General features: G+C 42.6%; 1 protein-coding gene across 6 annotated transcripts in view; it reads left to right on the plus strand.

The window, feature by feature from the left end:
- The window catches only part of shisa8b (shisa family member 8b), a 30,315-nt gene that overhangs the window by 8,402 nt on the left and 3,366 nt on the right, over nt 1-18,547 (plus strand). For 4 of the 6 annotated variants that reach the window (XM_088285075.1, XM_088285080.1, XM_088285076.1 and 1 more), the window contains exons 4-6: nt 3,156-3,833; nt 11,499-11,623; nt 16,636-16,749. In XM_088285075.1, the coding sequence (XP_088141201.1) occupies nt 3,196-3,833; nt 11,499-11,623; nt 16,636-16,749 (877 nt within the window). In that variant the 5' untranslated portion in view covers nt 3,156-3,195. Of the gene's footprint in view, nt 1-2,320; nt 2,743-3,155; nt 3,834-11,498; nt 11,624-16,635; nt 16,750-18,547 lie in introns of those variants that run through there. The other 2 variants (XM_088285077.1, XM_088285079.1) reach the window with 2 other exon arrangements.

The raw sequence follows: 18,547 nt of genomic DNA on the forward strand, positions 1-18,547 counted from the left end.
AATAATTCCTGAGAAAAGACGACAAATGTTTAATAATAATACCACAAAAAAAAATGTTTGCTGTATATCTACAAAGCATCTTAATTAATTGTCAGCCTTTTGTCTGTTCTGACAAAGGTAACACAAAACCAACAAAACGCTTACTGACCAATCCATGCAAAACTCTGACATCACACGTAAAAATTCATTTCATCTTTTCAAGTATTTTGTTTCTCTCATAAAGATGTCAAATGTTAATGCTTCTGTATGTTTGTTAAAATGTAGTGTCCAGAGTGAAGCCAAATTCCCCATTAAGTGGTGATATCCACTATTACAACGATTTTTTTTTTGTCTTTGCGGAGCTGTTTTGCAAACCAATGACTTCATTTGAGGAGCAACTTTCTGATTCTGTGGAGCAAAATACCAAATTTTGCCTGGCAAATAGCAATGCAAAAATGCTTATTTCGCGCCTTGTGTTCGCCTTTTGTCATCAAATATAGACACAAATTCACTCACATATCGACAATTGTTGTGGAAAAAAAAATCTGAATTGTGTTTCTTGAACTGTACAAAGTAAAATCCGACCAGAAAATTGCGCCAAAACAAATGACGCATGCATGTTTGCAAAAATCCATCAAAATGTCATCTGCATATTTTCACTTTGACTCAACCCAAACGCACCTCAACGCCCCATGCGACCATCTTCCTCTTTGCTTCCCAGCCAAACATTTCTTCTTCACTTTTCCTCCCCCACTTTCCTTTCTTTCTTTTCAGCCCACCGCCTCCCCGCTGTCCTACATTTACACTCGTCTTTTCACTCTCTCCATTGCATCCCCGCTCTCGCTTACACTCACACACACGCACGCACACACCCAAGCACGCAACAGAACGTGGAGGATGCGCAGAGTTCGCTTCGAGATGACGACACATAAAGGAGGAGGATTTTGGGAGAGGCGATTAGTGGAAAGCGACGCAAAAAGGCCCTTGTCAATCTGGCTTAGAATTTCATTAGAAATGTCCATGTGGTGGTTTAGGGGGGGAAAAAAAAAAACTCATACAACTTGGCTCTATTGTGACATCTGCTCAAGTGAGAGAGTTGTGTGAGTGTTGGCAGACTTGTGGCCAAGCTGCAGTGTGACACGGACGACCTGCGAACGATTTGGACACGTGCACACCTACAACACGGATATCTGAGAATGAGGCGGCCAGGGAGGGCGAGGAATGGTGCCAACAGAAGAAGAGGAGTGTGGGGGGGGGGGGGGGGGGGGGGCTGAGCGCCAGTGTGCATGCATGCATGAAACCAAGAACAGACGGGGACGGGCGTACCGATAAGGAGATGATGAGCTGGAGTGACCACCGCAGATGTTGACTGTCCTCTGCGTGTTTCACAACTCACAGACTCAAGAAATTTCCAGAAATTGTGACAGCTGTCATTGAGTTGCAATGCCAAGGAAATGTAAAAAAATGAGAATCAGGCAGGGTAATACTCAGCAACGTCGATTAATAAGACAAGACTATTCAATTAGAGTGGAAGCAGGAGTTGGGTCAGAGCCCGGCGGTGATGAAAGACAGAAAGAGATGGTTACAAGGAAGCCGAAGTAATATTGGTCTTTTTTTCAGAGGATAAAGAAGCTATACCCATGATTATTGTTTTAAAGTCTGTCTTCATGCGTTGCTTCCTTAAGTGTTCAAATGTGCAGTAAGTTTATTATAATTTCCTTTAGCATTACACTAGTGGACTTTCAGTCGGCAACAATATAGAAAAGAGTTTTTGACCTGGAAACTTCGATTCTGATTGAATGGCCATGACATGTGGGGTCCCTCAAGGGTTAATCCTTGAACCCCTTTTGTTCAGCCTGTGTATGTTACCTTTGGGACAAATTCTTCAGATTCTACTTTGCAGATGATGTCAATGTCTTCAAATTAAAGCATTTCAATTGAGGCGTTGTGTCACAGCCCAAGACTAATTATTAACTGGATGAACCAAAATTCACTGTCCCTGTGAGGTGTCAAGCTGGCAAACTTGAACTTAATGCTAATAATATATTTTTGATGTGCCATATGCTCAATGGGAGTGTTTTGTCATTTTGAGCAAAATTAATAATATAGAACACCCTCCCCATCTCTCTCTCTCTCTCTCTCTCTCTCTCTCTCTCTCTCTCTCTCTCTCTCTCTCTCTCTCTCTCTCTCTCTCTCACTGCTGAGACGTAAACAGAGGAGGAAAGCTGGTTTGGTTCCTGAACTGTTGCAGCACTCAGTGTCGCATCCGCCCCCCCACCCATCATACATGCACCCATTCACTCACTCTCACACACGCACACACACACACCCCCCCCACACACACACACACTTATGCATCGCACTGGACACCTATTAACCGGGCGGGACAGTTGTGTGCTCGCAGCTGCCAGAACTGACTCAATGCGAGAAGAAGGAGAAGAGTTGATTTAAAAAAAGAAGAAGAAGAGGTGTGTGCGGTTCTCGCGACTCGAGCAGCAAGCCAACGATGGAGAACACATGAGAAGAGGAGAAAGGAAGCGCTCGGGGGTGGGGGTGGGGGCTCTGTGGCTGAAGATGCTGCTGAGTAAAGTTTGCACGTGCTTCTAGAGGGATTTTTTTTTTAACCTTTGGACTTTTGGAAGAGGATTGCGGAAGACAGCTGAGGGAAAAGGTGAGAGGAGGGATTCAAGAGTTTTTGCTTTATGGTGACTCTCGAAGTTGTGTCCATAAAAAAACAAAGGACAGTAAACTCTTATTTGGAAGGTGAGTTTTTTTTTCTCTCTCTAATTGGACTGTTTTTGACTGACCTTGATGAACGATGACGTGTTGTTGGCTGACAATATCCTTTTTGAGCAGAAGATACACTCAGTGTTTTAGGTCAGTTCAAAAGAAAGAAAGCGACTCGATTTGATGTCCAGAAAAAAACTTTCTACCTAACGCCCCAAGTCTCTTAAAATCATCGTCTTTAGATTTTGTTGAGTTTTGTGCATGAAACATAATTGCACGATATGTAAATGTACATTTCTTACAATATTATGGAAGAGCAGCATCAGAAATGTGTAGCCATGAAGTTTGCAGCTTTCCTTGTCAATATCAATGTGTCCGGATTTTCTTTTTTTTTTTTTGCCTTGATTGAAATTGAACTTACCTTTTCCGTTTCTTTAACTGTCCTCTAGGTGAAGACTGGACATTGGACGGAGGGGCCCCGTCACCAGCATGGCATCAGTTCTTCATCCCTCCTGCCTTCTTTTCTTCTTCTTGTACCTCTCTTCCCTAATTACCCAGCCCGCCGTCACTCAAGATCCATCCGTCACCACGGTGACGGTTCCCGAAGACAGCCCCTTCATCGTCCCCTCCACGCTGGACAACAAGACAACCCCAACCTATGTGGAGACGACCCAAAACCCCTTTCAAGACAGCGGCCTGTCCACTCCCTCCAGTGGGGGCGATGCGGACGACGAGGACGGCCCCCCAGTTGGCGGGACGCGTTGCCAGGGCTACTACGACGTAATGGGCCAGTGGGACCCGCCTTTCAACTGCAACGCCGGTGTCTTTTTGTACTGCTGCGGTACCTGCTTCTATCGCTTCTGCTGCCAGTTCCGCCAGCAGCGGCTGGACCAGCGCATCTGCTCCAACTACGACACGCCCATCTGGGCCAACACCGGCAAGCCCGTGGCCACCGTCACCGAGGGTCAGGAGGACCAGGAGCGGGACCGCACGCACCTCATCGTCTACATCATCTGCGGCGTGGTGGCCATCATGGTGCTGGTGGGCATTTTCACCAAACTGGGATTGGAGAAAAGTCGCGGAGGGGGTGGGGCAACTCCGGCCACGCATGCTGACCTCAACTCAAGGTAGGAAGCATGATGAAATATGTGTGTGTGTGCGTGAATGCGCTGCAAAATAGGAGTCCAATAATTTCATGCCAGTCAACTGTATAAAAGAGTGGACAGAGTAACAAAGTAACTCGGCACTTTAGCGCCACATATTGGACCTGGACTGTGTCTGCTCATTTATACCGCTGATAATGTTTCACGCCATCAGCATGCAACGGTGAGTCTGCCTACTGTATGTGCGTGAACGTGCATGCGTTTTTTGGAAATGGTTGGAAAGTTGGAAATGATTGTTGCCTTCCGAAGAGAAATCAAGAAATATCTATTAGAACACGGGGCTGACAATGACATCAATTTACAACTTTACAACCAAATTGGACGCATGCAAATTTGAAGGCCTACTGACACGTGTGCATGTTTGCTCTCCCTGCGCACATGTGAAACTAATATACGACATATTCAAGCAAGAATCCGGTCATCTGATCCCGTAGAAATAGTTAACTGATAGTTTGTCACGTGAGCGCAGCGGACGTGCGATTTCGCGGGCGACCAGTCCAGGGTGTTCCGCCTCTCACCCAAAGTCAGCTGCGATAGGCTGCAGGTCACTCGTGAGCCTAGTGAGGAGAAACGGTGTAGAAGATGGTTGGATGGGAACAGGAGGATGCTATAAAATCAAATCAGGAAAACATTCGGACCCAAAATATCCGGTTCAAATCCCAGCTGACTTTAGGTTGTTATGTTGTGCTTTATGAGTCATGTCGTTTTTAATGAGTCACTGTTTTGGAGAGCCTGCACTAAGCAGCATCGCTGCATATTTCATTTTTCATTTCATTTGAAGCCCTGGGTCTAATTTTGCATTTTTTGTTTTTATTTCTCTGTGTGTCTCATTTCCCATCTTTTGTTTTTTTTTTTCTCTTTACATTTCACCCCTTGTGTAACATTTGCTTTGCTTGTAAGCATGACCTATATATGAAATAAACCAAACATTCTGAAGCACACTAATCGAGCTAGCTATCTTTGCTGCAATCGATGCTTAAAGTGATTTTGTGTGTGCAACATTTAGAATTGAGTCCAGTAGAATCAGAATTGGAACCACACCAGAGTGAGCTCCCGTCAAGAGACAAAAAAAATTCAGATTTAGGAGTGTCAAGGCAAAACATCTGATGTTGATCATTATTTAGTAACACACATTCAAATCCATTAAAGTGAGAGCAGTCAGGAGAAGTACGTGTTCCAAGGGTCATGTGCTCCTCGGGAAATAATGTGTACTACTTCCTTGCTTTTATCGCAGGCTAGCCAACCTCCATTGCCTCTCATTCTTTATAAACATTTACATACCGTGCCATCTTCACTCGCTTGATCACAAATCACGCCGTCTGTATTCTTCCAAAGACCTCTTGGCATTTTCCACATCAAACCGACATCTCCTCCTCCTCCTCATGATCAACTATTCTTTTTCTTCTGCTCGCTTGCCTTCCCCATTTCTTCTGAACAAAGTCCCCAAAAGCAGCGCGGAAGTGATCCGGGCCCAGCCACGTTGCGACAAACTCTACCATCGTCTTCATTTCACCTTCCAAGCGACCTTTCTCCAAGCATCGCCTTCTTGCATCTTCGCATTCTTAATAGTTTTATTACGGAGGGAAATTAAAGATGCTTCTCCTAAATATCGCCTTGCACCCTGCTCAAATCAGTGGCCTCTCCTCGTTTCAAAAGATTACCCCCTCTCATTAAGATTAAACCACTTTCTCCAAGATTACAGCTTTACTGTCTACTGGACTGCACTGTATGCATGCACCCTCGTTTCGTTATTAAGCATGCTGACAGAAATCCCGGCTTCATGTATCGCACATGTCATATACTGTAAGCACTTCAAGAGGTAAAAAAAAAAAAAAAGCATAAAAACACGCTGCACATAATATTAACCAGCCACTTTTGGCCAAAAACACAAAAGGCAACAGCTGCAATGCGCTGTCAAAGCTACCGTCGTGTTTAAATGTTTTACGCTGAATCTCCGTGTTGCTGCACAAGATGATTAGCGCGCTCAAATCCGAGCGGTTTTTCCTCAGTCAGCTTTGAAACCAAAAATCCAAAGTGATCCCCCGCTAAGATTAAACACGGACTCACATCCTCATATATATATATATATATATATATATTCGATCGTCACTATTTTTCTTGCCGTGATTTTTGGGAGGGGGCGACAAACATGGATCGGCAGCATATGTTTGACAGGCTTGGCATGCATGTTTGCGTGCAGTCGGCTTATTAGCCACCATGTTATGTAACGAAGGACAGAGTCACTTAACTTAAAGTGTTTGACTGCTGACCCGATTTAAGTTGGATGGATAAACAATACTCTCTGCAAGGACATACGGATGGATGTGTGTGACCCCTCAATGAACCTTTTTCAAAATTTACTTGCACCGACAAAAAAGTCAGTCACAAAAAAAGGGTGCAGTTTGTTCAAGCAATAAAGCAAAAAACGATCAGAATGAACTTGATTAGAATGAACCCGATTCATGTGTTGCGCTGTGCTATCGAACGCAGCTGCCATTGAGTGAGGAAGTGAGCTCATGTATTGACAGAATGCGCTGTCTGGCTTCATCACAGTTGGCAGCCACGTGGTCGCTCTCAATGTGGATGTCTGTCATGACGTCGAAAGGACTTTTGGGGATTACTGCTTAAAAAATGTTTACACACTCATTTTGGGATGAAAATTGAGTCCACAGTTCAGCATTTCAAAACTTTTCCCACCCATGACCTGCGCATCTCAATTAAAAATCACATCAACATTTAAAGTGCCTCTGACTAAACCCAAATGAACTTTTGCAGTTCTAGTCACCTTTTCCTGACATTTTCGTAGTCACATCTTTGCAGAGAGCTTCCACAAACTCAACGGGATCTCACATTGACGACAGTGATCAATAAGTGGAGAAAGTAAGGCACAACTGTGAAAAGACTCAATGGCAACATTTGAATAAGCTGCAGAAATTTGTGGCAGGTACATCCAAAAATCACACTTGATATCTCCCAAAATGTGTTGTGGTCCGCTGAAATCAAATTGGAACTATTTTTGTTGCAATTACAACACTGCTGAAGAATATCGGTGGCATTGTTTTGCTTTGGGGCTGAAATTGGACACTTTCGTCGTGATGGAGGGCGTTATTACGTTTCAAATAGCAGTCACGTTTCGCACTAAAACATCAGGTGGAAAGTAAGAAAAATAAATAAATAAACAAAAAAATCAGGGAAAGCCAATTAGAACACTTGAGCTTTATTTTGTGTCACGGTGGCAGATGTGTGATGACAATAGTGAGGAAAAAAAGCTTCTCAATTATTTATCTCAGTCTCGTTTTTGTGTGTGTGTGTGTGTGTGTGTAACAACAACTGAGCATTGGAATAGGGGTGTGTAAACTTTTTTTTTTATATCCACTGTAGTACAGTGAAAACATTTTGTGATGCTGTGTCTGCATTTCTTGTAAGTACTGAACTGAAAATTTGAAGGCAACCCACCAACAATAAATTACAGAAGCGGTAAAAGTAACATTTCTAATATTCTTCTTATTTCTGCTAATCAGCACTGGTTTCACTCGTCTGTGACAACCGCTCCCTGATGAGCTTTGTCTCCTCTGCCTCTGCCTTTTTCCCGTGACTTCCTCTAGTTTGAACACAGATGAAAGACAACACTCCAGGCAAATCACGCTGAGCTTTAAATGCCTGACGTGCGAGGAAAAGTAAAGGCAAAACAAACAAACAAAAAAAAAAAAAAAACAGAGATGAAATGACAAGTTTTCAGCAAGTTTCTTTCTGAATCTTATGCTTGGCTCCGGGGCGGCGCTGTCACTGTCTATCACCTCTCACCTGCCACCACATCGCTACTCGAAGTGCATCCTCACATGCGTTTATCCTCGTCAGCAATTGCGCAAAAGTTTGCGCAGTCGTTGCACGTGAGACTACGTCTTCTCTTTTCCAATCTGATCGCATCTGCGTTGACAACTTCACATCAAATATGTCATCCCCCCCCCCCCCTTCAGCAGCATTATCCTCCTCTGTTTCATTTCTACTTCTGAATCTCGCCGGGCTCCACTGAGCCCTCAAAACACTTCAATGTGGGTCAGCATTTTTTTATTTATTTATTGATTTTCATCTGTTTCGCTCTCTGCTGTAGCGTGTTCCAAGGCACCGCGAGGATGCCTCGCATCTAAACTCACGCTGAGCTTTTTATATTTAAATCTTATGGGTTAGCATTTTAACATTTAATTCTATAAGTTCATAAAAGGAAAAAAAAAAGTTTTTTTTTTTTTTTGTTTTTTTTTGTCGAGTTCATATGAGTCACAAGAAGAAACACTGTTGAGCGGATCCATTTCATTGGACTGAAGTTTTGAGGCCCAGAGAGAGAAACTTTTAACGAGTAAGTATTAAAAGTAAACAAATAAATGTAATTTTTTTTTTTTATTCCCCATATCAAATATTTCTTGGAAATATTTTTTTTCACACTTGAAGAATATACCCTAAGTACCATTGCACCTAAAAGGTTAACTATAATGTGGAAAAAAATGATCCTATCTCCATTCGCTTTAAATATTCTTGGCTACTTCAGGGGAGAAATATGTTTGCATATTCGTATTCATCTCAACGCTAAACAAGAAGCCTGGCGGTTATATCCTAAAGTGCACGTATGCATCACCATTAATCCTGTTTGTTACGCAGTAGAGCTCCATGTTGCCGCTACACACTCAATAGTAGTGTGCGCATGTCGGAATTTGTTCGTTGGTCTTACTTAGGACTTAGTTCAAAATCTCCCTGATTGCCTGAGAATGGAAGTGTGGAAAGTAACTGTAAAATCTTAATCACGGGACTTATTATTGGACTAATCCACGTTTCTCTGGATTCTGTGTGACAAATCTTACATCTGACGTGAGGCACTTTGAATGTGATTGCTTAATTCCGAACACATCCACATCCCACTCATAAGAGGTGCAACTCCATTATTTCAGATGGACTCTTACACAAAAAAAAAAAATCAATTGAGTTGTTCAGATTATTAATGTTGGAAACATTTTGAAGTGATTTATCTTGGCCTATTTTTAATCACGAAAACCTGCCATTCCAACAGGGGTGTGTAGACTTTTTATATCCACTGTATTCATATATGACTTGAAGCTCATTAATTCATGGCTAAAATGACTCTTATTTTAATCTTCATTATCAGTCTGTAAGATAAATCCCTTGAACCTTTGATGAAGAGACAGAGTGACTACATAAGAGAACTAAAGGGACTGTGGAACCGAGATGCTTGCCTGGGTCACTTTGTGTTTTCACTGAAAAGATAATCTCAAAGTGTTGTGCTGTCAAGTAAAATTTGGCCAAGATGTGCGGCCTCAGTAGATTATTGGACTGACGGGGGCAAAGGAGAACCATCACTGATCTGTCAGCTTGACTCTAAACTCATAAAGATGAAATACAAGGACGCCCGTGATGGAAGTTCTCGACAATTGTGTTAGCCCAAAAACGCAGCTTTATGCCAAGGCTGCCCTAAATTAGCAGCGTGGTAATTGCACAGTCATTTTTTTTTTTTTTACGGTTCCAAAACAAAAGCTTAAAATTAATAAATAATGAAAAATTGTTGGAGTTGTTCCAAAGCATTCGTTTGAAAGTCCTCTTTCATGTTCAAAATTCTTAACCGAAAAAAATTGAAAGCATCTGCGTTAAAACAATTTGTGATGCTGGATGACGTGTCTTTTTATGACACGATGTCTAATACTGCAACTTTGTTCAAAGGGAAGTCAACCCAAAATTATTTCTTTTTTCTCTTTTGTTTTTTTTTTTTTTTAACAAAAACATGTTCTATCCAGGCCCACTCGTCGAAACACAGCATTCTGATTAATATTGCGGAAAATCCACCAATTTTTAGCTATCTCAGAGGGCGGCCATTTTGTCACTTTCTGTCGACTGAAAATGTCAGTCTCACAGATGTCAGACATGTCGTTACATAACATGTGAAGGTTACGCGTGCGACATATGTGAGCGCTTAACATTTGGTGCTGCGACTGAAAGTCAGTTATACCCTAAAGTGAATGATTAGAAGCTCACACCGAATCGCAGGTGGAATGTTTCCCATCACGATATAGGTGGCTTGATCACTTCTAAATTAAGATAACGTCTGCGCAAAGTGATTCATATCTCCACAGATTTGGTTTTAATTTGCAAATACCGTCGGCTAGCGATTTGCGTCGCCGCCCTGCGAGTCCTAATCTTCTAACCAGCTCGTGGCACTGCCATTTTCCCTCTTTCAAAGGCATCTCCTGAAAGTAGCATGACGCTGAGCCAATGCGCCATAAACACTGCATCGCTCGGGGACAGGTGCGCTTTTTTTTTTTTTTTGTCGGAGATTAAAAGTCCAAATCAGCAAGTTGTTTGAGCGGCGAGCCAATAGAGGCGCGCGTGGTGGCCCAAGGCTCTGCATGGCAATGAGTCAGGCTGGGGGGGTGGGGGGGGGGGGGCGAAGACTAACGGTATGATTTAAAGAGGAGGAAAAAGGGGGAAATAGACAGATTTGGGACCAATTTTAGTCAGAGGAGGCGGCGGGGTGTAGCAGAAGAAGGAGAAAGGATTGCGCTTTTGTCGCACCAAGGCAAATGTTTAAAACGGGGCGACTTTGTGTCAAACCTGAATAACGGCTTTCACTCGCGCTAAAGGATTTACATTAAGATGATTAAGATCGGAATCGATTTGAATGAATGAATATACCAATTTGCTGGTGGAAAAGAGAGCTGCTCAGAATCGAAGGATTCTGCTTGAGTGATGTTATTCGAGTGCTGCTATTAAAAGTAAGGAGACTCGTTTGCCATGAACCAAGTCCTCACAGTCCCATTTTGGCATCTGTGACACCCTTTTTCAATGACATCATCCCCACCGCAGAGAATCTGTAGAAGATCACAGCCGCGGCCAATGGGCTGCACTTTTCTACTTTGGTGTTAACAAGTTGCCGCTGGCTGTCACTGTCAGCTCGGGCGTACTCGAGGTTTGCGTGTGCGTCCGTGCGCGTGCGCGCACGTGTGTGTGGTGTGTGTGCGCTACCACATGGGCTTCATTAGCAGAACAGTGGCACAACTGTTTGAATTATTGATCAAGGGAGTGAATAGCATCAGTGCTCAAATCAGACAAGTCTGTTGTGTTTATTACTGTGCTGTGTGTGTGCGCGCGCAGAAAACTCGAGATCCAAAAAGGAACATATTGCAAGAAACCTTGTCCATATGTTACAGCAAAACAAGCCGCCAGTCAAATACGACTGGATTTCATCCTTGAGCAAGGAAAATGAATGTTGGAAATATGCCTCTTGTGACTTATTTTTTTCTCTCTGAGGTGAAAAAAAAAAAAAAACTCAACCGTTTGACTATAGCTCTGCAATTTAACCATTAATTAAGGCGGGAAAACAAATACTTGACATCAAATGTCTTGGGGTCGAGTGAACACAATCTCTGACACACTTCGCAAACCCGATTCCAACGTGGAGAAGTCGACAACTCGTCTCAAAGAGCGCCGGTAAAAGACGCTGGCTGAGCTGTTGTCGGCCTGCTCCCAAAACAACACATTATTTTGTATTCTTTCTTCTGGATATTGATAACACCAGATGCTCAGATTCATTCCCGATTTAAAACCAGACTTTGTTTTCTTGCCACCCAGGACGCTGACTGACCTGCTGAAGCAACAGGGAGCAGAGGTGAGCCCACCGGAGAACGCCGTGCCCAGTTCGCCCAGCGGAGGGCGAGCCAACGGCGTCTCGTCCAGGATGAAGCGCAGCAGGAGCGGTGAGCGTGTGGACACACACAGCTTGATTGACACCAACAACAATTTCATTGATAGCAACAACAATGACGAAGATGGCTACTGGTGTGCTAATGTCAACGGCAAATATACCTTGCGCCTTGTTAGGTTCTACAATATAATACCGACAGAAATTTCGTTGCGCAACAAATATACCCAAGGGACGATATTTACACTGTGAGGCAATTAAAACAATCACGCAGAAAACGTATGTTTTCTTTCTGGAAAGTTACCTTTTTATTGTCACTTATCCTCAAACTCAACCTATACGAGTTCGCTACCCTACATGCACATGATTTGTTTACATCATGTGTCAATCAATTTATTATTCAGTGCATGAAAGAGCCCCATGATGTTTTTCATCCTCTCAGCTGTACTACACGTGTGCTGCATATATTGACGCACACAAACATGGGCTCACACTCACGCACGCCAGTGAGGGAGGCCAAGTCTGTCACTCTTGTTCATGCCAGAGGCTTTTTTTTTTTTTTTTACCTTCTAGCCACACGTCATGTCTCTCGACTTTGTAATTCAATCAAGGTTACGAGACTATGTAGCAGTAAAATGTCAGATATCAAACGTGTTTGGGGGTGTGTGTGCGGTCCTGGAAAGTAGGCATTTTATGGGTGGTCTTAAAAAGGTAACAAATACAAGAAGGTGTGTGTGTAAAATACTACAGAAAAAAAACCAAGAAGTCTCATGACATCTCCCATGACAATGTTTTGACGCTGGCTTCCAAGTCATTTTCCCAAAGCATTGTGGTTCAATTCCAAGATTTTTTTTTTTTTTTTTTTTTTTCAATGTGAAATTTGGATTGTAAAGGGCCGACTGAGTCAAACGGGTGAGGACAGTCAAAGCATCTGCGATTCTAAGAGGAACCCATGCTTGATTCACGCGTCAATTTGCAGGACGACACAACACATACTTTCTAATTACTATGTTGATGTAAGCAGGCGAGACCCCTTTAGGCGTCGTGTGCTATTTTGCGCACAAACAACACGCGTATACAACCCAGAAGAAAGAGCTACATGTCACTCGCCAGCGTAGTCGATTAAAATGCATGTCATTTTGCTTTTGTTTATTTTTCCCATGAATATATTTGATTTGATTTTTTCACTGGTGTTTGCCGCCACGTGATCATGTGAGCATGCACGAGTATCTGTGCATGTGAAGCGGAGAGAAGTGTTTCATACTTGAGGTCACTCGGCAGCTTCAAATACTTAAGGAAGACGAATCGCAAATTGCTCATGATATGAATGGGACACTTTAATCCCACGTGCTTCATTTGCACAATTGCTTCTGAGAAAACATTTCATCGTAAATCTTCGGATGTATTGATCACCGGCCACAAAATTGGGCGCCGAATTGGACTGAATTGCGCGATTAGAAATATTTGTCCATGTAAGGCTTTTATTGGTTTCAGTATATTCTTGCATCATTGTCACTGCACAAGCGCTCTCAACTTTTTTCATTTGTGCTTTTTATTTTGAAGTTAGGTTGCCTCTGAATGTAAATTGAGCCATGTGACAAAGTGGAACATTGGATAGATTGCATGGGCTCTAAACCGCTGAACTGTATTGGTTTTTCCAGAGTTGGATAGACAGCAGAGAGCCTTTGGCGGAGAAAAAAAAAAAAAAAAAGTAATGCTGATTAAAACACGTATGCAGGCTAATTGATCATGTTTAAATGGATGCCTGGTCTGCTGTGATTCCGTCGTTGGCTGACGTTCCCTTCAGAAATACTGTCAAAGTTTCTGTGAGCTATTAGACACTTAGCATTCAGTGAAGATGGGAAGCAAAAAAAAAAAAAAAAAATGTGGTCCAATATTCTCCAGAAAACATGACTCATTGCCGAAAGAAAGCTGGAAGCGAGGAAAAAAAAGAATAAAGCTGACCTATTTAACGAACACGACTGCAGAAGCAACGTGACAGCAGAACAACAGATCATCAATACGCACGTTTAACCTTTGGATGAACTTTGACCCAGAGCAGTTAAAAAGCGGTTTCCCTTCTGAACGTCTGCGCGCACGCTCAGGAAATGTTGTGACATAGAAACACAACTTGTAGTAAAAATAAAAAAATATATAATGTTAATACCAATCGGCGTTCTTGCATTCCTATTCGCGACTCACTCTGCATGGCGCTAACGTCATAAAGTAAAAAACTTTCACAACCCACCGACGATGGGTGCCCTGTTTACATTTTTCATTTATACCATCACAGCGTCTCAAATACGGCACAGGGACATTTATATTTCATCCAGACAAAGACCTCGCTGCTTTTTGCTTTCCCTGTGGCACTTCCAACTCTTTTATGTCTCATTACACACACACACACGCGCACACACACATTATTAGGAAACATGTGCTGGCATTCACCATTCTTTCACGGTCATGAGCACTCACAATGGCACACCAGTGGAAAAGTGCAAACTGCAGAATTCAATGTCGCTACAACGTTATTTCCTATCCTCAAGAGCTACAGAGTCAAATTTAAAACGGGACAAAGTTGCTATGGTAACTTCCATCATGTCTCCTAAAAGTGCAGAAAGGGAAATGTTTAATATGTATATAAGACTGTGTTTGCAATATAGTTGAGTCATGAAAAAAATATTTGTTTTAGACTTTATTGTTTGCATTTGGACAGATGTCAACGTGCTCTTGAGCAAGGCAGCATGATTAGAAGGAGTGGAATGAAAACTGAAATTGGACCAAACTATCCGAAACGTGCCTTGCTTTTAGATTCTATTTTCTATGCAAATTTTAAATTCAAAGGCACCGGTGATGCAATAATCGCGTCTTCATCGTTTATATCCTATCGTTTCCTGTTTCATAATATCAAAATGATGCCTATGGAAAAGTTCGTGAAAACAGCCAACAGAATCGTACATTTGTCAACTCAAATTGCAGTCGTTGACACGCTCCTTCGCGAGCCCCGTCTTCCTTGCACACTTTAATTACTCGCCGCTCGCATTCGGTACTGACAGATAACTTATTACATAACTCATTAATAAATCTCCCTGCCCTCTTGTTCTGCATTTAAAAGCTCCCGGTGCCTGACTTTTTTTTAATGGAGAAATTAATATGCACAACCGCAGGGCCTTAAAATCCACAATGCCAAAGCAGAATGTCAGTTCTCTCAGTTTGCATTTTATGTACTGGCTTGCAAAAGCACACGCATTTAAATACATCACAAATACATACAGTATTTCTCGCATTCATTTCGTTTCTGTATGGGCGCTGGGTACATTGGACATTTTCCTGTTGTGGCCTCACTCGCCCACAAAATTACAGATGAGTGTGTCCGTGTGCGTGCGGGGGTGGGTGTGTGTGTGTGTGTGTGTGTGTGTATGCAGGTGCTGATTAAGGTAAAGACATGAATCCAAAGTGTTACTGTGAAGACTAACCCCCAACATCTCTCCACCTCTCCAGCTTCTGCATAATCTCTTAATTTATTTCACCAGAACATCCTGCCTTCCTCCGCCCCCCCCCCTCCTCCTTTCTCTGCTTTCATCATCCTAACCACAAGTGACGCTCACTCTCTCTTCCCAGTGTGTGACAAGGGATTAGTATTCCGAAGTTTCGCCCGTGTATTGCGTTTTACCGACAGTCATTGAAGTGATGAGATGATTTGTCTTTGATGCGGCGCCCGAGTGCAAATAGACTCGACGTGTGCGTGGGAACCGCAGCCAGATGAGCGCACAAATACACGATACTTATTCTATTAAATGAAACATCTGCGACTCCGACAGGCCCCGGCGCAGTCGTTTGACGGGTTAACGACAATGCCATCATTCCAAACGCCGCCGATTTGGTTGCACTCTCCCCAAAAAGAGCTTAAAAGCCCGCCGTGTGTGCGCCGCGTACATCCCGAGGCTGACATCGAGTGCGTTGGCTGCATCGTTGGACTTCATTAATGCTAATAACCACGGCTTTACTCTCCCAGCTAGTTTGTTCCATTGTTCATTAACGTCAGTTCATTTGGCATGGGAATGACAGGCAGTCAGGGTTGGGGTTGTTGCCCCCACGCTGTATGAAGCCGCAATTTATTTCTTACCACGATGTTTGTTCCATGTGGTTTGAATCCGCAAAGCTGTGTATGATTGAATGTTTGTTCCGGAAAGAGAACAGAAACATCCAGATATAATTAACATACATTATTGAATCAAAATGCAAACTGGGGAAAAACAAGGCTCAACACAAAAAAAAAAAAAAGTGAGTGGATGGGGTGCTGAAGAAGCGGTGCAATGAGCAAGGAGAGAGCTGATTTGGAAGATGTCAAGGAGACGTAGCAGAAGAAGTGGCGGGAAGAGGGGCAGACAGGTGACAGGTGGGTCAGGGAGTGGGCGGAAAAAGGCGACAAATGTGAACAAAATCCACCGCGGGGACTATCTGGGGCAGCGTGTTCCGACTGGGTCATCATTCTGCTTTTATTGTTATTTGACTTGACACTCATCTCGAGTTTCCGTTTTGTGGATCGGCTTAAGCCAGCGCTTCTCAATTATTTTTTGTTACGCCCTGGCAACTGTCTGCCGACACTTGATAAAGTAACATTTGTCTATAAAATTGGTGTCAGTACACCTTTGCATAACATTATATTTTTATTAACATGAAAGAAAAAAATAATTAGAACTCTGCTGCATAACTTAATTAACATTGTTCATACTCTCTGTAAACACTCTACAATGAGTGCACCACTACTACCGCCTATTGTAGTGGATGTGCCATTACACTTTATTCTAGAACAGCAAAAAAAAAAAAATTATAATAATATACAGTAAATACATAAACACGGAATATTCACTTTTTACTTTTGAGTGCAATGACATTTTTTTTCATTTTTTCTTTAACATGCCAAAGATAAAAAAACTGCATTAAAAAATGTTCTGACCTCCTCCACCTGGGAAAATTGTGTACTCATTTTAGCCGCTTTTGAAAAACGACTAACTGTGTGTGTGTGTGTGTGTGTTTTTTTTCCTCGTTTCTGTGTCCTACTAGAGCAGTACCATCTAAATAACTCCGCTCATGGCCCATTAGGACAAGGCATTCCTCACTCTCACAGCAGTCATGGCACAGTGGGACTCAACAAGTACACCTCTCTCAAAGCCGTGGGTAAGTCGGAATGCACGCTGCTCCACAATATGACGCTGACTACAACTGGCATGATAACCTTTTGAGTAGAGCAGGTTGGCAGCGCAAGAACAGCCAGCTAACAAGGGTGTCATTGCAACCTGAGAGCTGATCTTAACTCATTCTTTACCATTGACGGATATAGACGTATTTTCATTTTACCTGTGCTGGCAGTGAATGAGTTAAAGACGAGGCCACACTGTGGTGTGATTTAACCGCTTGATGAGTCAACTGTAAATGCGACCGAGTCTCATAGATACAAGCTCAGGATTATTTTCCAGACAAGCTAGTATTGTTACAGTTCCCTCACTAGTCAAAGCATGCTGATTAATTTTTCCTTTATGGAATATGAATGAAACATTATAAGCCACCCGTTTTAATCCATCACAGGTGGAGGCCATTTTGCTTTTTGTACTGCCACTTGTTGTCGACTGAAAATGACCTCACTGTGTCAAAGGGCTCAGGTAAACGTGGTCATGGCTCACCTGTTTGGTCACGTGACATTCGAAAGCTGAGCCCTCAGGCACTACGATGTTGTTTTCAGTCGACAGCGAGTGGCAGTACAAGGCAAACTGGCCGCCCCTGTGACTGATAAAATCGACCATGACGTCCCCTTGCGCCTCTGCCAATATATTAAAAAAAAAAAAATCCTTAATACTTCATTACGTACACCTGTACCGCAATCCAATACAAGAGCTGCATCAAAATTGCGCCTTAATAAATAATGTGTCAACGACTGTTGAGTAGTAGCAGACCTGACTCAAGTCGCGTGAAGTCCTTCTCAATTCCACTTTCGCCCCCGTCAGATGTGATAGTGAAGGAACAACAAAGCTACTGCACCTCGGCAAACAAGCTTAAGGCTTTTTACCGGCTGTTATACAGAAAGTCTCATGTACGTTAAAGGTCACGTATGCAAAACCTGTTGTTGTCCTCGAGCTGGTGTAGCAGGACACAGAAACGCCCCCAAGCCTCAGGCATGCCATTAGAAGCAAATAAACCTTTGCCAAAGGCAAATCTCTGCTTGACAAGATGGATTTTATTAACCTTTCTCATCCACTATAGAAGCTATCCTCTGCACAAATGCCCCTTTTTCTACTGCCTTTTGCGCATCTTCTGTTGGTACACGCTTTTTAATGAGTGCACCTTTCCTTTGACGTCACTGTTTACGTTGTTGATTGTCATTAATATTACTTAATATTCTCAAACTGTGCGGCTACTGAGCTCACTAAGTAGTTATTATTAAGTAGTGACATGATTATATATATATATATATATATATATATATATATATAAGCTAAAAAAGTCTAGCTTCAGCCAAAAGATGAAAACTCACACATTATTTACAAAAAACAAGTTCAGAAGGCGAGAAAGCTTGCGGCGATAACCTTAATGTTTATTTATATCATTCTCTGACATTCATGCCATCCCATGACACACAAATCAACACACACACACACACAGGACTCTGGGCGAGAGTATTTATAAAGCACCATTGCCACATTACCACACCCGGGCACACGTACCTTTAAATGTCTGTCCTGTCCCTTCATCACATTATCGAGCTTCTGTCCTTGGGGATCAGCGTGAAGACAAATTTAGGTAATACAAATCATCAGTTACTACTTTTAACTTTTTGTTGAAAAATCTCCAAAATACAGTATGGGGTTGCTGACAAATTGTGGCAGGTCCTAAAATAAATCACGGATTGAGAATGATTCATCAGTGCTACCACAATTCAACACTTTTTTTTTTTTACACACTGATGGTACATTCGCATCTG

This window comes from Idiotropiscis lumnitzeri, chromosome 20, assembly GCF_059441095.1.
Source record: "Idiotropiscis lumnitzeri isolate Australia: NSW breed Sydney's pygmy pipehorse chromosome 20, RoL_Ilum_1.0, whole genome shotgun sequence".
NCBI lineage: Eukaryota > Metazoa > Chordata > Actinopteri > Syngnathiformes > Syngnathidae > Idiotropiscis > Idiotropiscis lumnitzeri.